We start from the raw sequence: 26,376 nt of genomic DNA, 5'->3' as shown, positions 1-26,376 counted from the left end.
CAAAAGTTTACCCTTTAATTAGTTAGTATGCCAAAAATCAATTTTTTGTTTCAACGAGAAATGTGTGAAATAAATTAATGAAAACAGAGCGCGGAAAAACGTTGAGCAACCATTGCCTGACGTCATAATACCGGTACGGGCGACGGGCAGAACACTCCGCTCGCTCTCATCCCATTCTGTGTTAATACATACGGTGTGTGGTTCGCTTGGCAGTTTCGTTAATCATTGTTCTTATGTCTAAATGGGTCGAAACCGAGGATTGTATAAATATTGAATAGTTCCAGGCTGTAAAAGTACCTCGGGATCGACTCCGAATAAAATATTTATTTCATTACCGAAAAATGAAAAGTTTGTGTGATGTTATCCACGGTTTCCCCAGCCACAGTATGCAACTCAATACCACCTTCGTTTTTCTTTGGTTGCACATCTAGGGGGTTGTAAAATATTATTATTTGAACATTTAGAGCACAATTTTCAACTTTATGCCGGAAAAAAATTCTACTCTATCTAAATGTTCGTGTTCACAAAAAATTCGAAATACGTCGGCGAGAGGGACCTATAAGCAGTTAAGAACCACTCTCGTTTTTCTTTGGTTGCCCGTCTAGGGTTTTGTAAATATTATTATTTCAACATTTAGAGCAGAATTCTAAAATTTATACCGACCAAAAAAACATCTAAACGTACCCGTTCACAAAAATTTCTAAATACGTCGGCGAGAGGGACCTATAATCAACTCAGAACCACCCTCGTTTTTCTTTGGTTGCCCGTCTAAGGTGTTATGAATATTATTATTTAAACATTTAAAGCAGAATTTTCAAATTTATGTCGAAAAAAAAATTCTACCCCATCTAAACGTTCCCGTCCACAAAAATTTCGAAATACGTTGCGAGAGGCACCTATAAGCAATTTATTTAAATAATAATATTTTACAACCCCCTAGACGGGCAACCAAAGAAAAACGAGGGTTGTTCTGAGTTGCTCGCACATACACGTCGTCGCATACATCCACAAGTACCGAGTCTAGTACGTTGGGTACATTTGTACAAAAATGGAAAGCAACAAAAAATGTAGAAAAGCGAACCATTTACGTTATTGAGGAAAATCCGAAAATGTATTTAGATATTCCAAGACATTCTATGTTTGTAATAAATATGTTGTGTGAAAAATGCATTTCAACAAGACTTGATGTATATCCCTTATACACTCTCTATTTATACACTTAAAAATATAGGTATATAATATAGGTAAGAGTATAGCAAATATCTACACATCTCTCCGTCTGCTCGCGACTTGATCGCCGAGTGGCCGGTATCGTGACGTCATTAGCTGTTCTCTCGCAGTGTTGACCTTTTTAAGGGTCTTACAAATTCAGAATTAAATATATCACTTATTATTAATCCTATTGACCTAATTTTTTTAAGATATATTTAGGTGGTTAAATACTAAAGAAAAAGTTTAAAATTATATATCACTGAATGGGCCTATTTGTTTATTTATGAAAATTATTTTAAAATGATTTCTATTGCTATAGAAATATGCCGAAATCAGCCTTTAGCAGTCAATTTATCATCGCCAGTACCTTCCATTACATTGCCTGCAACTGAACCCGGTGCCTTCAACTAGCACGACAGATTTAATAAATCCATTGTTACCATTTACTGACGCGTCAAAAAAATACGGGCTCGAAAAACCTAAAATAGCGAAATTTTAACCTCTTAGCAATACAAAAAAATATAGGGAACATACAGAAAAGTAAAGTCAATAAAAAGAACGAAGAAAAAAAAAACAAAAAGGTAAAAACTCTAAAAAGACGTTGAAGATAACAAAAAAATTTAAATCTTCTAAAGTAGATCAAGGAAAAGAGACCGAATTCATCATATGTAGCAAAACTTTTAAAGACTGGATTGAGTATCATGAGTGCAAGGACTGGGCCGATGCAGACTGTGTTCATATGGATTCTTCAGATATTCATTATTATTGTGATGTTTGTAAGGCCAAGAAACGATTGGGCTACCATTGATTACCGTGTTCGGGGCTACCCGCCATCTTTTTTGTAGCCAAAAAATTAAGGTCAAAGTATTTTTTAATATATTTCATTAATTTTTTTTTTATGATTACTAATTTTTGATTAATATGGTTGAAAAAGTTCCTAGTTTGATTTTAAGATTAGATTAAAAATAAAGATAGAAAATTTGTTTATTGTATTTTTATTTGCAATTCATTTAAGTGTCCAGGGCTACCCGACCTACCCCTAATTATTGTATCAACTAGTGACGGATACTGTGAGTTATCTTTAAGATACTTAGAATTTCATTGTCGGTGTGGATTTTAGGTAATAATATCACTTTTTTATTATCAGATGTGTAGATGTGAAAGAAATAAGTTAATGTAGAAAGTAAAAGTGAAGGTGAAAGAAAAACACGTCATATAATAACCTGGACCAGTGGTTCCCAAAGTTGACTGGACTCCGACCCATCTAACAAAAACTTAAAAATTTGCGACTCACCTATTGGCTGCGTTAGAGAAAAGGGGGCATAAATACTGGTAATGCTCAGTCATGAGTTGCGGAACTACTTAAATTGTACTGTAGTTCCAAAAACAGTCACTATGGAAAAAGTGTTACCAATATCAATGAGGACTGCTGTTCAAATAAGAAAAAAAAAACTTAAATATATTTATATTTTTTTATTTAATACTTAAATAACCTACAAACAGTTTATTTCAATGGGAAGGATGTATTTGTTTTCTATTTTTGGTCATTACAGTTTTAGCATCAATTTCAATTTTAGTTACTTTTAATCGCAGTGAGTTTGATACGTCCAATTTATTTCGGTATTTAGTTTTAATGTTAACCATAGTCGAAAATCCGGCCTCACATAGGTATGAGGTAGTGAAGGGGAGGAGGACTTTCACAGCTTCATCAAACAGGCAAGGATAGTTCCCAGCAACCGAGAGCCAGAATTTCGTTAATTGCTTGCGATTGAAAGTATTTTTCAGTGATGTATCTTCTGATAAATCAATGAGCTCTTCACTTGCTTTTGTCGACATATTAGTTGGTAGTTTGTCCTGAAATGGGTTACAAATCTAATTCGACGTTTCGAGCTTTTTCATCTCTTCCCCGAAATAGGTGTCAAAGTTTTTTCTTAACAATGATAAATGAGTGGACATTGCAGAGAGTACGATCATCTTTGGCTGCACTTGGTTTTCTACAATAAAGGTTTCAAGTGTTTCAAAACAATCATATTTACCATTCTTAATACAACTCTCCCACAAAATAAGCTTTTTCATGAACGCTCGAATTTTATCGTGAACTGCAAAAATGTCGGATCCGTTTGAACCTTGCAGATACAAGTTGAGTTCGTTTAATTTGGAAAAAATATCCGCCAAATATGTTAACTTGGGAACGAATTCTTCATCCAGTAGATGTTCAATATATTCTGTTTTTCCTTCTAAGTAAATTGTTACTCTATTCCGTAGTTCCACTAATCGTGTCAGTACTTTCCCCCTGGATAACCAACGTACCTCCATATGGAGAAGAAGAGATGTATGAAGACTACCCATTTCTTCACACAGTTTTTGAAACAAACGTGCTTGTAAGGGCCTTGTTTTAATATAATTTACAATTTTTACAGCTGTATTTAGCACAGTTTTTAAATCATCGGGTAATGCTTTTGAAACCAGTGCTTCTCTGTGAAGGCTACAAAGAGTCCACAAAGCACAGGGACTTTCTTCAAGAACTCTTGTAACCACACTGCTATTTTTCCCGCACATAGCCCGCGCACCGTCAGTGCATATACCGACACAGTTCTTCCATTCTAAACCTTTTCCTTTTATATGGGAATCAATTGAATTGAAAATTTCTTAGCCTGTTCCGCATCTAATTGGCTTGCAGAACAAAATATCTTCATGCACGTCGCCTTGCCATATATAACGCACAAAAACAAGTAGTTGAGACAGGCCTTGAACGTCGGTAGACTCATCTAGTTGTACAGTATAGTATTTACTACCAACTACTCTTCGTATTAATTCATCTTCTGCCCACTCAGCCATTTCGTCAATTCGTCGTGCAACAGTGTTATTGGATAGTGGTATGCGTTCGATTTCCTTTACTTTTTTTTTGTCAAACATGGCTCCAACAGCATCTTTAATCGATGGTAAGACTAAGTCTTCGCCAATGGTATGAGGTTTCCCCACTCTGGCAATCCTCAAGCTAATGAGGTACGAGGCATATACAGCATTTTCATATTATTTTTTGAAAATTTCATATCCAACAATTTTCTTTGAAAAAAGTCTACTGGCTTGTTTTTAAAATGAGAATGCTTAGTTTCTATATGACGCGTTAACTTACTTGGACGCAAACTTTCGTTCGCTAGTATTTCGTAGCAAATCACGCATTGAGGACGCGGATCTAACCTGTCATGATTCCAAGTGAATCCTAATTTCAAATATTCAGTCATATTTTCGTACAACTTTCCAGCGCTTCGTTTCATGTGAACTCGTTGAGGGAGCTTGGAAGTCAGATTCAGTGCCACTTTTGTCAAGTAACAGAGCATCTTCTGTCTTTTCTTTACTTTGTTCGTAATCAACTGGCGGCGGCGACGTAGTTTTTGCTCCACGTTTCAACCACTTGTCCATGATTATCTTCAAATGTTAATAATTGTTTTTAAAAAGATTACAATGGCGTACGGTAAACAATACAACACACACACCGCACACACGAAACGTAACCACACAAAAACAAAAGACGTCCAACTCGCAATCACGGCGGCAGCACAGCCCCCGCCCGCACTCTCCTCTCTCGCACCACTCCTCTGATTGGCTCTGACAGTCCCTCATCAGTGATGCTAACCGGGAAAGTAAGAGGGGATAGGCTTCCCCACCAAGCTTTAACCTAAGCTTCACCACTTCTCACAACTTAAATATAACTTTTAACCACAGAATTCTACAGCGGCGATAGCCGAGTGGGTCAAGTCTTTTGCGGTCGCGGATGTGTGCTGCTGAACAAGGTTCTAATCCGTCCTACATTTCAGGGCCCACTCAATATTTGTTCGCGACCCACCAGTGAGTCGCGACCCATAGTTTGGGAAATACTGACCTGGACTATTATACAATATAGCAGTGTGGTGCATATATGGTAACTGCACAGTTACAGATGACATTAATGGTCCTTCTATAATATTAACTGCCACATTTTCTATTTGTAACGGTACCGCATCTCCATCGGGTAAGAATAAATAGGCACCACTGGTTTCCACATTATGCCGATATCTTACACCATACCTAAAGCGGCAAATATATTAAATTTTATACACAGAAATAATAAAAAAATATCTCTTTTTCACTTACTTGGCAAAATCTAGATGAACTGGGATTGTAGTTTTTCTTACTTTTAATGCTTTTAATAAACCTAAATTGTTAAAAGAAGCCGTAATTCTAGAATTCTGTAAAGTAAATTCGCTGGAACTTGGTGAAACTTCTGGATCAAATCCACTTGGCGCCTGAACCTCACCATAATGATTAAAAATTTTTATTGCGGAATGAACAGTTTCCCTAAAAATTAACAAACACTCCCATTAAACAACACCACATAAAATCAAAATAAAAAAGCTTAGTAGTTTCTTTACTTTAAATTGTTCAATCATCAGTCCCACAATTCAGTGCTGAGGTGAAAAATATTTTACGATGTTGAATGGCCTCGGAAAACCAGAAAATGTTGAAAAAAAATTAAACACATACTAACTTTGGAGTTTCGTTTTCCCATAGGGCATTCACAGTGTAACTAACTAGGCCAAAAGCAGGTACATTTGCTATAAATGATAACTGAAATTTAGTTAGAGACATCGTTGACCCATATTCAAAAATTGGTGAAATCTGGCATTTTATTCGTTTACCTTGAAAATCCATAACCTACAAGTTATTAATAAAGTTTAGTATCAATAAATATATATTCGCATTTTCAACAAACCTCAACAAAAGGGGTTGAAACATAAAATGTAACGACCTCGTGCCGAGTCGAAGTTAAAGAATTAAAAATAACAATTTTTTTTGTACGCATTTCAGGGACTCCAATAGTTATTTGATAGTGGTCAGAAAGAGCATCATGAGAATGTCTAACATCATCAATGTTATAGTAGTTTGCATCTTTGGATGGAATTTCAGCACCTAAACCATTTAGTAGAATGTGGGTACATATTTGAATAACTCGCTGACAGCCACTTATTGCTGATAACATTCTAAAATAAAAAAAAAGTAGCACAAGGTTAACTGTTCTAGTAACATGTAAGATTAAAAATATATATTTTAACAGTTATGTTTAAAAGTCTATGAAAGCCATTTCTAATTGATTTTCTTTTTAATTCAGAATTCAAACTTTAAACTCAGAATTTCAATTTTAAATCAGTGGCGGCTCGACAGGTGACGGAAGTGATGCACCCCTTCACCTAAAATTTCCGTTTGGTTGTGCAATTTAAAATTATTGTTAATTTTATATGAATTTTATAATTTAGGTATAATTCTATATTGGAAATGTATTGCGTTTGTTTGTTTTATACGGAGAAATAAACAGAATAGTTGTGCGGTAAACGCCTTCTAAAAAAAATATTGCTTCGTTGGGTGCGAACATCAACCTCGTACCATACAACGTATAGTATACATAAGTTTCTTTGCTCGTGATTGTCGGTTCATTTTGGCTAACCTGCTGGGATATACATTTAATCTCGCTCTTAAAACCGGAACTTTTCTTAGTGTGTGGCAGGTGGCAAGTGTTTGTCCAAGCCTCAAAGGCGGTGACCCTTCATAGGCCCATTACTTTGTTATGCAATTTGGCGAAGGTCTTCGAGATGTCGTTGTATAATCGTATGTTTCCACTTTTCAGAGGCATATCTCCTGAACAACATGGTTTTATAGAAAAGAGATCAACTACCACAAATTTGATGTGTTTCACACAGTTTATATGTAATGTTATTGATCAGTGTGGGCAGGTGGACGTCATATACACCTATTTCTCGAAGGCCTTCGATCGTATTGATCACGGCATACTCCTCCATAAACTCGAAGTATACGGACTTTGTGGCAACTTTTTACAACTGTCATATCATATTTGTCAAATCGTCTATAGTATGTCACTTACAACGGTTTTAAGTCTAGTCAGTATTCTATTACTTCTGGAGTACTTCAGGGCTCCAATCTAGGTCCCCTCCTATTTTCCATCTTTGTTAATGATATTGCGACTTACATTGACTGTCTTAACTGATGATGACTGTCTTCACCTTCAGAGTCAATTAGACAAAATAGTCCAGTGGTGCGATTCAAATAATTTGCATTTAAATATCTCCAAGTGTAAAGTCGTTTATTTTTCACGTAAACTTAAGCCCATTATATTCAATTACAAAATTAACTCGGACATCTTATAACGCACGGATACCATAAAAGATTTGAGAATCTATTCCGATAGTAACTTTACGTGTTCAAATCATATTCAATATCTGGTGTCCTCAACACTTAGTTCGCTGGTCTTTGTGATTAGACAACGTCGTGAATTCATAGATAATGTCGTTTTGTTTAAATTATTTTACGCATTTATCCGTTCCAAATTGGAATAATGCTCTCCGGCTTGGATTGTTTTTTATATTAACTAAGCCAGTTTAATTGATTCGGTGCAAAAAAAGTTTTTGAAATATCTCGCATTTCGTTGTGTTGGCGTATATCCTGCTCGTGGATGTGATTACAAAATACTATTAACACGTTTCAATCTCGACTCGTTATAGTACAGAAACCACTTCCATAGTTTGAAATTTTTACATGCACTATTAAACAATAAAGTAGACTGTCCCAAGATTCTAAGTCAATTGAATTTCTTAACAGTTAGGCCGGCTTGCCGCTCTCCACTTACTTTTTATACTTCTGCTTCTAGTACCAATGTGGGATTGAAGTCTCCTGTTTCTTTTATGTCACACAATTATAACTTAATCTGTAACTCTAGTGATATATTCAACTGTAGTTTGCAACATCTGTACATAGCTTTTAGAAGTGTCAACAATTCATGATTCATAAACAATTGATGATGCATAGGGAGTAGTTGCAGCTTTTTCTTATTTCTTTCTTCTTTTTTTTCTTTTTCTTTTGTTATTACACTATTTTACCGGTATGTTTGTTATATTTATTCTTTACATTTTGTTCTGTATGCTCACATGTTTGTAAATATTATATATTTGTATACTCTGTCCTGTAATTGGTGATTTTCACTGTTGGACAAATAATTTAAATAAATAAATAAATAAAATCAATAAATACAGTACAATCTCACTAATCCGGCACCATTAAAAACCTAAGAGTGCCGGAGTACTGGAAAATTCGGATTCATGGAAAATGTATATGTAAACAGTATTAAATTAAAAAACGTTATTTTTAATTGTTTATTAACAAAGAGATTGATACATAGATACATACATATTACAGTTGTGTATGCATATATATGTATATTGTAATGTTTTTATGTTTCTGTAAAATAATCTTTCAACTAAACTGTAACTGTATAAACTATATTCTTCAGGAATAGTAAACAAACGCGGAAAAAATAACGCCGGATTACTGGACGTGCCGGTGTAGTGACGTGCCGGATTATAGAGATTATACTGTAAATAAAATAAATAAGTGACGCAGATTGAAATCAGTTTGTATCTGCTTCTCTTCGTAGCGTTGTTTATGGCGGTTGTCATGGTAACGAAGCGGCCAACACCGGAGTAAGCTACGGTGTGGGGAACGAGTGACGAAGAAATTGAAACAGCATTGTCATCGCCCATCACCTGGTATATGATACATCGCCTAGTGCACGATTATAAAGGTTCTTAGTTAATATTTGTTTTGTATAATAATTGTAGAAATGTTTCCTATGTATGATCCAGTATGTACTTTATTGGAAATGCCATTTTCCAGATGGAAAATTTAGTACAAAAAGGATTTTTTAAATTGCGAGAGACCTGTGCCTTCTCTCGATGTGGAAAAAGGGGGAAGTCAAAAGACAAAGTGTACTTTCGGAATGAATGGTATTCGGAGTACAAGTGGTTGTGTGAATGTTAATTGTGGGTGTAAAGTCGGGCATGTGGAATAAGGAGAGATTTAACAATTTTGGGAACGTCACGCGAGGTTGTCGTAACCACAAAGCTTCTTTGGAACATACATGTCCAGTGTGCGTTAATGTTCGCTAGTTGAACTAATGTTTCTATTTTTTTATAAAATCTAAAGGAAAATCTTTCTTGCAAACTTCAGTTTTTCTATAATATTATAAATGTAACTTAAAATTTCTAGATTCATTTAAATCCGTTTGACCTTGAAAATTTAAAAATTTTCGCCTGCGCCACTTTTTTCCTTTTTAGTCAGTGAAAAAAGATACTTCACCTATTCTCAATATCACGAGCCACCACTGCTTTAAACTCATAATTTTTTAGTTTAGTTTCAAGTTTAAAATTGCAATTTTGACTTTAACCTTTATATACACTTTTTTATTTTTGGAAATAATGAATAAAAAGGACTGACTGTTTTTGTGTTTTTTCTTCTAATTCAAGAGTTCAAAGGGATAAACCAAATTAGGATTATCAAATATTGGAATTTTAAAGTTAAATAAATAAATAAATAAATAGAGTAGTCATTCTACACCTCTTAAAAATCTATCTTATCATCAATTTAAACAATTGGAATGAAAATATATAGAAATTGACTTACTTTTTTCCATAATCTATAACAACATGATCTTTTTCCGTTCCAGTAATTCCATCATGATGTTGAAACAATGACAGAGCTAATCGAGCATTTAAAATTAGTTTTTCCAAACCATCTTCTTTATCCGCTATCCAAGAAGAACCAGGTTTTTTACTGAGATGTGCTAATGTGTGGATGGTTTCTGCAGCTCTAGAAACAAAATAAACATTCATAATATGTATCACCTGCTTGAAAATAATTCAGTCAGGCATTAACTTTTTTTAAAATAAATGTTTTACGAGGTTTGATCGAAAAGTAACAGGAATTGTTAATTTTCTAATAGCTGTTTTATATTGACAATTTATTCATGAATAAATTGACGAATTTCTTCATGAATTAATTCACAAATTTATTGGTAAACAGTGCGGTTTTACACTGCTATAGACTTTGTCAGGTTTTTCGACGCATGAGTCAGTTCTGAATTTCAAAAATGTCACCTTTCCACTCATAATTGTAATGATACAACAGCGGTATCGGTTTAACACATATTATATAAATATTAGTTTTTATAAGTAACAAATCGGTAAAAACAATGCAAAACTAGTACGGCGCCACACAATTATTTACATATTCCAATAACATAACCTCATTACTGATCTGAGGCTGGAAATCTGTTGGGTTGGTACTTCTGAACTTCACGAAGAAATTGACAAAAATTAGAACATGCTCTAATTCGTTAAGAACTTGATGAATAAATTCATGAAGTTATTTTACAGCAGATTTGGTGCATTACACTTGTCCAAATTCTTAATGAAGCGACTTCATCAATTAATTCATCAATAAATTGTCAATGTAAAACAGGTATAAGAAAGTATTTATTTAATGTTCAGTTTTTATCACATTCCAATGTAGTTTCCAGTTTGTGATATACTGGTAAAACGTCTTTACGTATCGTCTTGAGTACGATTTGCGAATTTGTCTTTATCTCATCTATTGTTGAAAACGTTGTCCTTTGAGTATCCTTTCCTGTTTGAAAAATAGGTGTTGTGTATCGCCAAGAACTGTTGGAAAAGCAGAACGGTATGTAGCGGTGCATTGTCGTGGTGCAAAATCTATGAGTTGCTTCTCGTGTTTTTGTTATTTTCTCCTGATTACCTCATGAAAATTGCACAAACTAAGTAGCACTCCATGTTAACTGTATGACCGGGTAGTAAAAATTCATGATGATTCATAATTATAGTTAGAAGTAGCACATTTGACCATCTTCGATGTCTTCTTGGCCTTCCTGAAAATATTTGATTGATAAACTTGTGGGTGTAACATAGTATCGTTGCCAAAGGCCTTTTTTAATATTTTGCACACTTCGTTGCGCCTAATTCCGTTTTTAACACAAAATATCAAACAAACTCTCTAATCTGACATTTCAACAAAATCACCAAAAATACTGAGGTAAGTCTTACACATTAGCTCGCTAAACACAAACTAAGCATGGCAGTTGCCTAAAAACTGACAGGTACGTCATGACAATACACAAAAAAGAAGCAACTCGATAGACAAGATACAACACGCGCAATTTGAAAATTCCCGTTGCGTTTTGATCAAACCTCGTATATACCTCACATATGACAGCAGAACTCGATCCATTCGTTTGTAAAAAGGTCTAGAAGTGTAATAACCACTCCAATAATGATCGTCTCGATCTGCATATGTAAAAAAATCTCCTGATAAAATGGGAAAATCAAAGCTTTTCGACTCTCTGTGAAGTGCTGCAAAATAATCAGATAGTGTACCAAATTGTGCCTGAAAAATATCTCAAAATTTAATAACTAATACACTTCTATTGCGATTCTAATACCTTTACATTTAGATTGAGGTTAGAGTTCATATAATCAAATAACTTTTGGTAATTTTCATACTGAACATCCCATTCTGTAGGATGGTCATATCTAAAATCGTCTCCCAGTGGAGCTAGCACTACATTCGTTTTGAACAGCTTTGACTTTTTTCTGTACTGGTCTAATAAAAGTTGAGCTCTAGAAATAAAATTACTATTCCACTATCTATATAAAAAAATATAAACAGCTTTTGGGTATTTAGTGTTTGTTATAATTACCTTTCTGCAATATTCTTATCTGTAATAGCCTGAGGAGGAACCTTCCATGGACAATATAAACCATGATTTGGAAGTCTCTTAAAATCAAACTGACAACATATTTTAGGATCTGGTCCACAGGTATGCGGAATGTCATATGAATAAAAAGGCATCATGTGAGTAAACATATCAGTTTTGCCAGTCCCATCTAAAAAAAAGAAATGAATTAACACATATGCTCCTGATCATCATTAGACATTTTTTATTTTTGTCTGGATGTTCGATATTTGAGCACACATATGAATGAAAATTTTGTATTCGTTAGTAAATATTTATTGTCTTGAGTTAGTAAATCAGCACATGCTTTTGTGTGTACAAATATTTAATATTTTTGGTTAAACACAAACATTTTTCATATAGAGATAAATAATCGATTTCTGAGGTTTTGAAATGATATGGCGTAATAAACTTATCTTTTTTTAAAGTAGTCATAGGTGTAGCTGAAACAGTAAATATTATAGTGCTCTACATTTTAATAAAAGGATCAATCTGAAATAAAGGGTAACACCTGAATAGAATTAAAAGTAGTAGATAATTCAACCACGGGTTTTAGGTTTAGGCAATTAACATTAAAATTAGTTAAATATAATAATATAATATAAACCTTCCAAAATTTCAATCTAAAATTGTGTTCAAATTTAGACATAATTTTAAAATTATTGTCGATATTAAAGTATAATTGTGTAATTTTAAGTATCTACAAAAAAACGATTTTTCAAAATTATTCTTATTTTAAAAGTTCGACAATCCTAGTTCTAATTTTCTGCCACTTTGTACAACATAGCAACAATTACAATCATTACAAAGTTAATTTTGTTAAAAAAATCTCCTTATGTTCAAATATATTTTCTAGTGAACCAACAGATACAGGGTATCCTCCTCAATGAAATGGTTTAAAATACAGAAGTTGGTTTTATCCAGAACAGTTAAGTAGCTCATAAATAAATATATGTTTCAGCATATAATACAGGATGTTTGAGTATGAAGTTGACAAACTTTAAGGACATGAACCTCAGGGAAAAATAAGTAAAATATATATATATATACAGGGTGGTCCAGATTTTAATAGACAAACTTCAGGAAAGTACTAAACAACAAAAATTAACATCACGTTGCTCTATGAACATATGCGCAAAAAGTCACCGTTTATGAGATACAGGGCGTTAAAATTATCAAAAATAAAACAATTTTTTTAAATATCTGGAAAACAACCATCAAATTTATCCGAATTTTTTTTCAAATATTTCTCCTAGTTCTGTACGTATACAGTCCAAATTCAAAAACCAGTGGCTGAGAAACAAGAATATCGTTTCCTTATTTAAAGTAAAACTTCTACGCCACTGAATTAATTGGTAATATGAATATATTTTATAACGGTCTGAAACATTCTGGATCAAAAAACAATCTTTTATTTTTGTCGAAAAGTTTACGAGTTATGAGACATATTATCCAAGTAAACAAAACGTTGAAATAGGGAAAAATAAAATGAATTTGGGTGGTCCAGATTTTAATAGACAAACTTCGGGAAAGTACTAAACAACAACAATTAATATCACGTTGCTCTATCAACATAGGTGCAGAACGCCACCGTTTATGAGATACAGGGCGTTGAAGTTATCAAAAATAAAATAATTTTTTTAAATAACTGGAAAACCGTTTCATCAAATTTATCCAAATTTGATACAGTTTTTTTCAGTATCATAGCAAACATGTCGAGCTCAACTTTCAAGTAACACGAGCAACAAGTAAAGTTATATGAAAAATAAATAAATTAAATCAATTGTTCGAAGTGTCCATCTCCAAACTCAATGCACTTTTGGCATCTTTTGGATATAGAATTCACAGCAGCTCTGATTAAAACTGCATAAACGTCATTTTTGTAGGTTACCCCCAAATAAAATAATCTAAAATATTTAGATCAGGTGATCTAGGTGGCCAAGGTATGGAGCCATTCCGACCAATCCATCTGTTTTAGTAGTTGTTAGTCAGCCATTCACGAACTACCTGGCCAGAATGTGCTGGCGCCCCGTTCATTTGAAATCAGGTCCCGATTCGTTGGTCCGAAGGTATGTCCTCAATTAACTGGAAGAGGCTATTGTCCAATTTAAAATCAGATCGGAATTTAGTCAAGGTGGTAAGATGTTTACTGGGATAATATGTTTCATAACTCGTAAACTATTTACTTTTCGACAAAAATAAAAGAATGTTTTTCCATCCGGAATGTTTCAGATCGTTATAAAATGTATTCATATTACCAATTAATTCAGTGGCGTAGAAGTTTTACTTTAAATAGGGAAACGATATCCATGTTTCTCCGCCACTGGTTTTTGAATTTGGACTGTATGCATACAGAATTAGAATTATTAAAAAAAAAAATGTGTACCAAATTTGAATAAATTTGATAAAAGTGGTTTTCCAGATATTTAAAAAATTTTTTTTAATTTTTGTTAATTTCAACGCTCTGTATCTCATAAAAGGTGGCTTTTTGCGCCTATGTTCACAGAGCAAAGTGATGTTAATTTTTGCTGTTTAGTACTTTCCCGAAGTATGTCTATTAAAATCTGGAGCACCCTGTATATATATAACTAGGGGACCGCCTAGCCGGGTGTCTTGGCCGATGGATTTCGATCGGCCGAGGTAAGCATCACGGACGTAGACTGGAACTGGGATGGGTGACCTAAGGCAGGCTCGGAACGTGACTGTGGCAGCCTACCAGAGACCTGGGTCGCTCAACACCTTCCGCCTGTGTGGTCCCCGATAAAATGGTAATGAATTCTTCGTAATAACAGCAGTAAAAACTTAAATGCTAAAATAAAGCACAAGCTAAACAAGAATTTGTTAAAATCAAGCAAGCACACAATGAACAAATAGTGTCAAACAATCAACAAAAAACAAAAATTATAACGAAAGTAAAAAGTTTAAAAACAGATTCCATAATTATTTATCTAAAAGTATCTTCTGTTACATCTTCAATTTGATATGGTTCTGCACTAATTAATTTCGTCTTAATAATGGTCTTGAAAGTATTAAATGATCTAATCTCCTTATGATGTTTTGAAAGCAAGTTGTATATTTTCAAGCACTTATAAATACATCCCTTTTCCAATAAGATTGTCTTATGACTAGGATAACAAAACTTATCATTATGTCTCGTATTATGCATATTTGGATTTAGATGATTTTCAAACAAAGTCATGTTACAATAAACAAACTTCATACATTCATAAATATAAGCAGCCGGTAGTGTCAATAGTTTTAATATTTTAAAAGATTCTCGGCATGAAGCACCTAGTCTTAGGCCTGATAAAATTCTGATTGCTCTCTTTTGAATCACAAATAGATCCCAACTGTGTGAATCCCCCCAAAACAAAATTCCATAGGTCATAACAGAATAAAAATGTCCATAGTATGCTGTAATAAGTGTTTTCTGATCCACCACCTTTTTAAGTTCTTTAAGTGTATAGCAGATTTTACTTAATCTACCACAAAGCAGTTGTGCAGGTGCTCTCCAGTTCATGTGCTCATCAATTGTGATTCCCAGAAATTTAGTGGTACTTATATACGCAATGTCAGTATTATCAATATTTATTTTTTTGGGAAAGTTATGGTCATTTCTGCTATGCCTAAATAAAATAGAATTTGTTTTGTTAGCATTTATTAGTAATAAATTGAATTGAAACCAGTCAGTAATATGAGGCATTAAATTTGATGTTTTAAGATTAAGAGCTTCATAGCTTTGTTCTGCAATGAGAATATGACATACATACACATATATATATATATATATATATATAACCATACAGCCGAAAACGCTTCGTTTACGAGATACAGGGTGTTAAGAATTCCAAAAAAAAGGACATGTTTTAATATCTTGAAAGCGAATAGAGATATTTAAGTAAAATTCGATGTGACTTACGGTTAGGCAGTTTGTCGCTATATGAATAAGTATTACTAGCCACCAGTGGAGGAGATATAGGTGGGCGGTCCAATTAATTCAAAAAAAGAAATGAAAGGAAGAAATTGAAAAGGTATGCGACATTTCATATTTGAAACAACAATAAATTTTAATTTTTAATCTCATATAATTAATTTTTTTTAAATTTTATAAGAAAACGGCATTTTATCCACACAAAAAATAATTCTTTTGTTCTTATTACCTATACAGGGTGTCTCATAAGCACATGATCAAAAAGGTACTGCGACATTCTTTGGCTCAAAAGAAGACGATTTGACCTAACTTTCATTAAGAAAGAATGTCTGGTTCCTTTGCTATTGACTGTCAAAGTTCTTGAAAAAATATGTTTTTTGTAATATCTGGAGAATGTTACGATGGATTTTAATTAAACTTGCTGTGGACTTGTTCCTAAGTAAAACTCATGTTTTAATGAAGCAACCACGTCCATCTGCCTTGGGCTAGTGGTAAATTTTTGAGTGTCTTGGTACAAGAATTACCAGAACTTTTTATTTGGTCGCTGGAATTAATTCACTTTATTATTTTTATTGATGCATCAGTCCTTATTCGAGATTTTCGTGCTCTTGGTAAAATCTTGTAGCATTCATAGTTTTTATGCAAAAATCATTATCACTACTACTCAAGTACAACAACTCCTCACTACAATTACTTCTATCGTAGTAAGCGATGATGTCATTTGATAATAAATGAATTGTCAATTAATTCGTTTCGAATGGCGTTTTCTAATGAAGAGATGACCGATTGATCAAAGTCTTAGGGTTTTGCGAAGACAACTTGGGTGGGAGTGTACGCGTGTACGTCGCACGATACCCAAATCGACGGGTTCCAAATTACCGATTTACATGGATTGAAAAGAGTTTGCGGGAGACTGGGCAATTAGGTGTTCCAGCCGTTGACTGTACGTTGAAGTACGAAATGCAGCAATTGAGGGAGACGTTTTAAATAGGGTCGCTGAAGATCCAAATATCAGTACTCGCCGTCTGACAGTGGAATTTGGCGTATCAAAAAGTACAATTAATCGCATCATAAGACAGCAGCTTCTCCATCCTTATCATGCGACGTCTATTCAGGAGCTTTTACTATACCATTTTGAGAGGACTTCAATTTCACCCCTTTATTTAAGGAGTGTCGACACGCGATCCAAATTTCACTAGCCAAATTTTATTCACCATTACGCAGATGAAATCCCTCGTGCGAGGCGTATTAGCCACTTTCAGGTGGAATTTCCAATAAATGTTTGGGCCGGGATCATCGGTGATATCCTTCTGGGTCCTTATGTCATGCTGCGCCGCTTGAATAGCGAAAATTATTTCAATTTTCTTACGAATACTTTTCCGGTTCTAATGGAAGATGTCCCTCTCGATCTTCGTGCTCAGATGTGGTTCATGCACGATGGTGCTCCTCCGCAGTTTAGTGCAAATGTAACTGCACATTTAAATAATACTTTTCCACACAAGTGGATAGGAAGAAGAGGGAGAGATGTTCCTGTCGAATGGCCCCCCAGGTCCCCCAACTTAACGTTGTTAGATTTCTTTCTATGGGGCCTTGAAAAATAAAGTGTATGCTACTCCTGTGGAATTCCAGGAAGAATTATTGCGTAGGATTCAAAACGAGGCGGACGTAATACGGAAAGATTAAAAAATGTTGAGGATGGGTCAATTCAATTTCAATTGAAGGATCCAGCTATGCATCCAGGAAAATGGGGGGCATATCGAACACGTCTTGTAATTCCACCATCATCTATCGTATCTATGTAACTATTATCCAGTTTCGAGAAAGAAAATTATGTCTTTCTTAAGTACGTCTTTACATTTTTTGAGTGTTAACAAAAAATAAATCTAATGAAGTAAAATGATATTCAATCCGTCGCATTGTGACAGACTTTAAAGTTGCGACCATTTTACTTTCAATATTGATATCCTAGGTAAAAGAATTGGTAATTATTATTAGAGAAAGTTGCTTCTTGTAAAAGAGCAGATTTACTGCGATACATTTAAAATTGTTAAATCGCAACAGAAAACAATTTTTTGCGTAAAAACTATGAATGCTACAAGATTTCACCAAGATACTTACTACGATAGTAGTGAGTATTTGTTGTACTTGAGTAGTAGTGATAATGATTGTCTAAAATTGAAAAAAAAATTTTTGCGTAAAAACAATGAATGCTACAAGATTTTACCAAGAGCACGAAAATCTCGAAAAAGGATTGATGCATCAATAAAAATAAAATGAATTAATTCCAGCGACCAAATAAAAAGTTCTGGTAATTCTTGTACCAAGACACTCAAGAATTTACCACTAGCCCAAGGCAGATGAATGCGGTTGCTTCATCAAAACATGAGTTTTACTTAGGAATAAGTCCACTGCAAGTTTCATTAACCCTTTCACTGCTCCAAACGTATATATTCGCTAAAAATTTATAGGGCTCAAACTGCTCCAGACGGATAAATTCGCATGAATAGTTAAATTGGATCAGGCTGCTCAAACCGTATATATTCGCAACTGTGCGCATAGTGACTCGGTTATTGCAATTGGTAAGGCGAATTTTTTGCGGGCGAGCTTATACCGATTGTGACAAATATTTTTATGGAGAGAGGTACTGGTAATAGTACCAAGATTGTTCATGTTTCTTTCAGTTTCTATACATTATTATGTACATATACTGTATTTTATTCAAAATAAAATTGTAAAATTTATCGTAAATCGTAATTTAACACAACATAATGTAAAACTATAAGTGGTCTAACTGCTCCAGACGTATATTCGCACGCGATAAACAATCGCGCACGGCGCGGTAGCTACGTTCAGACGTATTGCGCAGCGAAAGGGTTAAAATCTAACATTCTCCAGATATTACAAAAAACATTTTTTTTTTCAAGAACTTTGACAGTCAATGGCAAAGGAGCCAGACATTTTTTCTTAATGGAAGTTAGGTCAGATCGTCTTCTTTTGAGCCAAAGGATGTTGCAGTACCTATTTGATCATGTGCTTATGGGACACCCTGTATAATTATTTAATATTAATAAAAATATGATAGCGATTATTTTTTAAAAAAGCTGATTCATTTTTCAAACTCAAATTTCTGCTCAAAAATTTTCTGTCATTACCACCATCACAAGCAACGATAACAACAATCGGGATATCCTATGCAAATTCAATGTTGGAAATAATTATATAATTTCTTAATAGGGGAGACACCTGGTATACTTAAAACTACATTTCTGTACATTTGAACACAAGCAAAGTTTTTTAACAAGAATTTTCACATAAAATGGAAAACAAGAAGTTTTCTCTTTTTCATCTAAAACACTATGTGGGCACACTTATATTACTTACCCCACAACTGCCTCCACCTAAATTCCAATTGTTGTGTCATAGCTAATTGTTTTTTAACAGAATAATGCACACGCTGAATCAACATATTTTGCAAACCCATCTCTTTCAGCAACATGGGTTGTGTCAAACTCATTCCAAATGGATCGATAGCCCAACTACTTATAGGTGTGTAGTTTAAATTTTTCTGCAACCATTGATGACCTTCTGTAAGCTGATGTAAAATCGATACCCAGTGTGAATTTGCTTCATCATTCATTACCCATCCACCAGTTACAATTTCCAATTGATTGTTTCGTAACAACCTGTCAAGTTATCAGAAGTGTATAAATAAAATATATAACAAAAAAATCACACAAATAAGTATGTACAATTTCTATCTCCTCTGCCAGGGACGGATAGGAAAGTTGGGCGGGTATTGAGGCAAATTCCTGGAAAACCAGTTAACCAGTTGTCTTATCATCTAATTCTCCATGAAAAACTACTGGCCACCGCATTATTACAATTGGCTATATTTGAAAAAATATATTGTTTTAAGTTTTATATTTAAAATATAATAAAATCCACTTCATTTGATGAAGTAAAATTATAGAACTCAGCAAGAAATTATATACATTTCTATGTATAAAATTTAGTAAAATTTTTTTAACAAAACTGCAGTTAAAGTAAAACAATATTTGGTAAATAAATACAGGGTGTCTTAATATTCGGTATACATACATATACTTAGTGTCAAATTAAGATGATTTAACTAAACTTATCCGTATCCGATGTTGTCTCAGTTAGCAGCTAGAAGGCATTACAATAATTTTTTTTTCTTCAAACAACCGAAAACACTAAATCAACTGCGTGTACTTATGTTTATTATTAGCTCTTATATTTGATACTTATTTTAAAGACATTACCTAATTCAAACAAATTAAAAATTATTTTTTTAAATATTTTCAAATCAAGTCAAACCTCAATACCAAAAATCTAGGAATGCAAATAATATTTAATCCCACAGACAAAATTCTTGCCTGATGTATTATTAGGGCTGCCAGATCTCTAGGTTTGACCCGGAGTTTTAGGGTTTTGATGGTACATCTTCGGGTTCCGAGTTACCATTTCATTTCTCCAGGTGTTTTCTTTGATGAGGAAAAATCGTGATTTCGAAAACATTTACTATTAAATAACTACCACGGCAAACTTTTACCCATAGGATGGTTTAAAGCAATAGTTAATAACACATTATATTTATTTTCTCATTTATAATTTATTTGTTTATATTTTTGTTGCAATTTAGAGTATACAAAATGCGGCAAGATCCTTATTTCCTAATGCAATAAAACAAAAGGTAGTAAATACATGTATTTTAAATTTTTTTTTTTATTAAAAAGTTAAACATTTAAAGTTGGAGTTTACATGGTTTTAAAAATTATATTGGATAAGAGACACCCCCCATTGTCGATATACTGGTTGAACCGAATTCTGCTGTTTGCCGAGATTGCGCACCAAACGGTGACACGTTGTGAATACAAAGGCATTTGATGGAGTTCTCGGGGGTTGTTGGCAGCCCAGTAGTGCATATTTTGCTTATTGACATATCCAGTCAAATTAAAATGAGCCTCATTAGTGAAAAACACAAGCACGTTTTCAAGAAGTGCTTCACACGCATTTCTTCGAGCATTAAAGCCTCGTTCACAAAGTTTCTGCACAAAGGCCAACTTGTACTGATGGAAATGAAGTTCATCGTGCATAGTTCGCCTAACCCTTAGTGCTTCGATGTTCTCAGATGTTTTGATGGGACGTGCGTTTTCAGTTCTTCTTTTCTGCACAGAACCAGTTTCCCTGAAAAAGAATTGACTTCCGGTCCGGGACAAGACCCAATGGTGTAAAATTGAAGCAATTTCGGAAGGCACGCTGGGTTAAAAACAATCAAATGACCGCTGGAAAAGTAGGCCTCTGAGGTAAACGCATGCTGCTCTTTACTCCAACGCATGATGACGACTCAGACATAAGTTAACAAAACTTTAGGATCCCCTCTCTCGGAACAAGACCACATACAGTCACTTGGGACTCCCATCAGCTTCAGAGAGCTCATTTCAAATAAGGAACTTATCTTGCCGCACCTTGTATATTTGTTGGTTTAAAAAAACAGTATTCCTTTTCTAATCATATAATCATTTATTTATCAGAAAACAAGCAGATGCCACTATATATTTTTAATTAAAAACAGTGTACTGAGTTGCAGCACATGAACGAAACTTGCGAATATAATATAGGGTGTTTCAGTCATAGTGTCATTAATTTAAGGGAATATAGGAAAAAATAAGTAGGATACAAATACACCATTAAAAAATTTTAAAATTCATATTTACGAAGGAAAATAATATTTTCAAATCATTATTTAAACTCCTTTTCGGACCGCCCCTGACCACTGACCTACATCGAGAATGAATCTTGACCTACTGTACTGTTCGGTCACTAATCTAACTTTAATACCTATTCTTAACATTTTCACTGTTTTTTAAGTGAATATGAGATTCTAATATTACATAGCGTTGACTTATTGCTAAAAGTGTTCAAGTCACTTTTGACTAGTTTTAAGAAAACTACATTGGAAAATTTAGACTTTATCATAAAATCCCAATACTTACTTAGTCCACTTTACGTTTTGTTAACAATTACTTATACTTGCAAATAAGCAAATATGATATTATGGCATAAAAAACTGCTAGTTAACATCACAAATTTAGCAAAAAAAAACTGACTTGGTCTCTTGCGCTGCAAAAAAAAGGACAAATAATGTCTTGGTCAAAATCATTCCATTATTTTTATTAATAAAAAAATAATACAAAGATAAAAAGAAAGATAAAAATAAAACATTAATCTTCTGCACTATCTGAATCCGAGTGTGCTGGCTTTGGTACTCTGTTTTCTTTGTTTTTATCTACCGTAAGGGATCTGTGCCACTCGTGGTACCCGGGTGGTACTATATTATTGCCAATATATTTTTGTATAAGAAACTGATCTTACGAGACCCTATATTTAAATAAAATGACACCCAGTTTTGTTTTTTTCGTAACATATACATTTAATTTTCAGCCATTCCACTTTGTTGTCCTATTCATCTTTATTTTTATTCTTAATGAATTTATTGGCAAGAGTTTTTAAATCAAGAAAATCTGTAAATCTCAATTCTTTAACTTTGTAGGGGCTCCTTCTTTTGTTTTTGTTGTGTTTAGAGCGTGATAGACGAGAAATATTCAGCAGATCATTGTGCGTAAAAATGCAAACATTTTGCTTCCATATGTGAATTCTCAAAAAAATAATGTTGAACAAATTCTACATGCGTGTTCTGTACAATATAAAAAGAGAACGGCTATAAATTGGTTACGATTTTGCCCACTGCAAGTATTGGAGAAAAGACTTTGGAAGGTCACCAAGTCGATATGTATAATTTAAAGTGATTTGGGCAAGAAAAACGTAAATTGGAATTTCTCGACTTGGTCATTTTTGGCAGTAAACCGACGAATGTTCAAGTAGGTAATTATTCAGTTTGTAGTATGTATACTTCATTGTGTAAATTATTATTTCTCAGAGTTGTATGGTACCTACTTCTTCAAAATGGCAAATACGGCTAAAAAACACTCACTCATTCTTCCATAGTCTTAATAAAATTGAGATCTGTTGCACTTTGATTTTGAAAGCAATTGCAAAACTTTACGAGACAACGACTAGGAAACCAGTTGTTTCTCTACAACGTCCGATTGTTGTGTACTCTGCCGGCCTACGTGGCACGTTCCCTATTACGAAGTGGATTGCGGAATTAATGGGAGTTAAGGGTTAATTTGCTTATTTTTTAAAAGGTCGAGAAAAAATTTTTTTTTGATTTTCTGTTTTTATTAGGCCTTCCGAACACGTGGTTAAAATTAATGACATTATGTCAGTCTTTCTTCAGAGGATTGGAAATTTAAAGGTTCTGTTGAAGAGAGGTGGCTTTATTTTTTCAAGAATACCGAACACTATGAATAAAAATCCCTAATATTAAAATTCTGTTAATATTTGTTTGCAGTTCCCACCTATAATGCCACAGTAGAGAGAGTCTTTTCGTTGATGTCTGCTCAGTGGACAGATGATAGGAATCGGTTACTTCCAGAAACTATGGAAGCAATTTTACAATGTCAAGTAATATAACATGTACAAAATTTTATCGATATGCAAGAGGACAAAATGAATTGCTAAAAAAGGTAAAATCATCTGAGAAGTATTATCAATCAAGCGCTTCTTCTCTTCCGCAACCACAAGTTAAAACATTATTGTTATTTATACAACATGTTATGTTTCTGAAAGTATAATATAAAATTACTAACAAATTTTCGCTCATTATTTCTCTCCCCCTCTACACCGTTCTGACGATACTTTTGCCAAATATGGCAACCCTACATATGAGTAACTAAATAAGTTACTCATAAGCATGTAGCCCATAGAGTAGTTGTTTCTTGTTAATATCCTAATATCAGTTAATCATAATAGGTATCATTCGATATCCTAATCAGTTCTTAATCCTAATATCAGTTAAAAATTTTGTCTATGGGGTTATATATCTTTTGCGCATCTAGATTCTTTTTTTAACTGAATTCAATTACAAGTTTCTGTACTCCATAAAGCATTATTTAATTTTTATCAATTAATTCCGATTTTTTATTACATTAAATCAGATTTGTACTGAAAATGTGTTGATGATGACTAAAAATAATTAATTATACTTGAAAACCAAAGAGAATACAAACAATTTATAAAAGAGAGTTTTGACAAAGCATTTTTCTCTGTGATAAAACAAAATAAATTGTAAGGTAATCAACATAAAAAATGGTATACTTGCTTAGATATTGTCTTTTTCTCATTGTATGTAAATGAAAGTACATACTTTGGTTATGTCAAAAAGAAAAAAATTTTATTTTGATATGTCAACAACCTAAATTTTCAAGTACAGACGTCCAGAATGATTGAAGCGTTTGGGGAACACAGCCTGTTTCTAACACCATATTTAGCATATAAAATTCTGTAGTATTGACAGAGACAGGCACAGGCTGCGATCTCCAAACACTTCAATCATTCTGGATCTCCCGGTATATGAATATTCATTCATTCAATAACTTTTTACTAACTTACCTTTTAACTTTTTCTTTATCATCTTCCTCCAATTCATCCCACCACATGGAAAAATACGATATCTCTGCCCATATAAACTTTCTTCTGGGGTCCTCAGGTAGTTTACTCAACATATTATCAAGAATATGTTTAGTCTGTGTTGTATAATATTCTTCAATAGTTTTTATCCAGCCAGGATCATTATGAGAATGAGGAACGACGAACACATTTAATTTATTATGCCTATTCCAATCTTTTTCATCGACCTCTATTCTCCACCCTTGCTTCCAAACACCACCATCTACATTTTCAAAATTTAGAGTTTTATATAAATCAAGCATTTGGATATCCATTTTTGGTACAAAATTGACCTGCACTGGGCAACTTACATCATACATTATTTCTGAAACAGCAAAACGTTTACGCAAATAATTTACAGAAGGCACAGAGTTGTTTTTTATAGAATGGGTGCTGGAGCTGGGTTGAAGCATATTTTTCATTACTAGTTTTATTTCAGACACCGCATTGTTATGCTTGTTAAGATCATCCTCAAGTTGTTTTAATCGGTCTTCAAAGTGGATCAGTTTATTCTGGAAGACAAAAATATGCAATATATCTATTATAAGAGAATATTAAAATAACTTACATCCTGAAAATCTTGGTCTATGGACGACCTTCTATTTGGAAATCCTGTTAAATCTTTTGTAGAATATATCATAAAAATAATAAGTATCAAAATTAAAGATCCAAAGATAGCCACAACCTTTTTTAATCTCATTGTTTCCGATTATATTCAATCAATGTTTTCAATATACATCTCTGAAAATAAATATTTCAAATTATTTTTCAGTTGATAGGCGAATACGGAAAATCTGTTATTTTCATAGTTCAATTTAAATTTACTTAAAAATTCCTTTGTATATGTTTAAATAAAACATAAGTACATACATATGTAATTTTTTTCAACCCTATTTTTGATGAATGTACCAACCAACATAGGTACTTCAATCTTTTATTACTATTTGTTATTTGTTTGTCTTTTAAAACCTGTTATCATTCTCTACAATGTAATATATTATACAATTTATTTTATTCTTGAACAAAACATAACACATTATTTACAAAAAGTAAAAGTAATATAAATTCGTTATCTATGTTAATAAATTATATTCATATTACAATGAATTAAGATTTATTCATAACTTACTATACTTTATTATTTTATTTATAATTGTATTTCGATCATATTAAACCAATTATAATTGTGTATACCATACTTGAGGTAAACATCCAGACTTAAAAATTAAAACAGAAAACACACGTATGTTATGTTGTATAACTTGTATACGTACTGTTAAAATCTGTCAAATCAAATATCAGGGAGCTGACGATCAGTGTTGCCAATGTTGCAACAAAATATTCCTCTCCAGTTTGTGCGCATCATGGAGGATTCCTCAATTATTCTTAAAATTAAAAATAAATTAAACAAAAAAATACAGTATTACTGTTGAAAAAAAAATACCTAACGTAATAGAAAGGTTCTTTTGGGTCGATACTGTACACACCTATAAGCAAATCTGTAACCTCCATAAACTTATAGAGGATTTGCAATTCTGCGTTATAGGTAGTTTCCAGAAACTTTTATGAGATCATAATTTTTTTTTATAACTGAACCTGATGTCATAGGAACGACTTACAGGATTTTTTTTTTTGTGAGATTAGGCAGAAACAAAATAGTTTAGACAAATTTATTAATTTTAATTTACGAAATAAGAATATAAACCTACCGGAACATGTGTTGGAGACTATTTCGTGAGTGCTCAAAATTTCTGACCATTTCAAATTCAAATTACAAATTCCCATTCACATTAAAATTCGTCACAATTTGAGAAATTTCTCACAAATTGGCAACACAGCTGATGTTAATGCAACACCACTGGCGGCACTGGCACTGATTGACGTCTATCAGCTGACGAGAACTATTACCAACATTAAACATGCACATTTTACTACAACTGTCTTCTACTTCTTGTTTACCGACGTCTAATTTCTACTTTGACAGTGGCAGTACTGGCAGTTGGTAGTA

At 33.3% G+C, this 26,376-nt stretch overlaps 1 protein-coding gene across 2 annotated transcripts in view; it reads right to left on the bottom strand.

Moving 5' to 3' along the window:
• The window catches only part of LOC108912629 (alpha-mannosidase 2), a 31,243-nt gene extending 5,611 nt beyond the window's left edge, over window positions 1-25,632 (bottom strand). The window contains exons 1-12 of one of the 2 annotated variants that reach the window (XM_018717920.1): window positions 25,568-25,632; window positions 24,937-25,109; window positions 24,312-24,880; window positions 19,158-19,459; window positions 11,810-11,996; window positions 11,552-11,729; window positions 11,312-11,496; window positions 9,721-9,906; window positions 5,966-6,233; window positions 5,741-5,907; window positions 5,347-5,550; window positions 5,096-5,280 (exon numbers count right to left, since the gene is read on the bottom strand). In XM_018717920.1, coding sequence (XP_018573436.1) covers window positions 5,096-5,280; window positions 5,347-5,550; window positions 5,741-5,907; window positions 5,966-6,233; window positions 9,721-9,906; window positions 11,312-11,496; window positions 11,552-11,729; window positions 11,810-11,996; window positions 19,158-19,459; window positions 24,312-24,880; window positions 24,937-25,068 — 2,563 coding nt within the window. In that variant the 5' untranslated portion in view covers window positions 25,069-25,109; window positions 25,568-25,632. Of the gene's footprint in view, window positions 1-5,095; window positions 5,281-5,346; window positions 5,551-5,740; window positions 5,908-5,965; window positions 6,234-9,720; window positions 9,907-11,311; window positions 11,497-11,551; window positions 11,730-11,809; window positions 11,997-19,157; window positions 19,460-24,311; window positions 24,881-24,936; window positions 25,110-25,497 lie in introns of both variants that reach the window. The other variant, XM_018717919.1, reaches the window with a different exon arrangement.
• Between the last annotated feature and the right edge of the window lie 744 nt (window positions 25,633-26,376).

This window comes from Anoplophora glabripennis, unplaced genomic scaffold (genome assembly GCF_000390285.2).
Source record: "Anoplophora glabripennis isolate ALB-LARVAE unplaced genomic scaffold, Agla_2.0 scaffold650, whole genome shotgun sequence".
NCBI classification, from domain to species: domain Eukaryota; kingdom Metazoa; phylum Arthropoda; class Insecta; order Coleoptera; family Cerambycidae; genus Anoplophora; species Anoplophora glabripennis.
The sequence above is the reverse complement of the archived record's forward strand: the minus strand, read 5'-3'. Positions and strand labels throughout refer to the sequence as shown.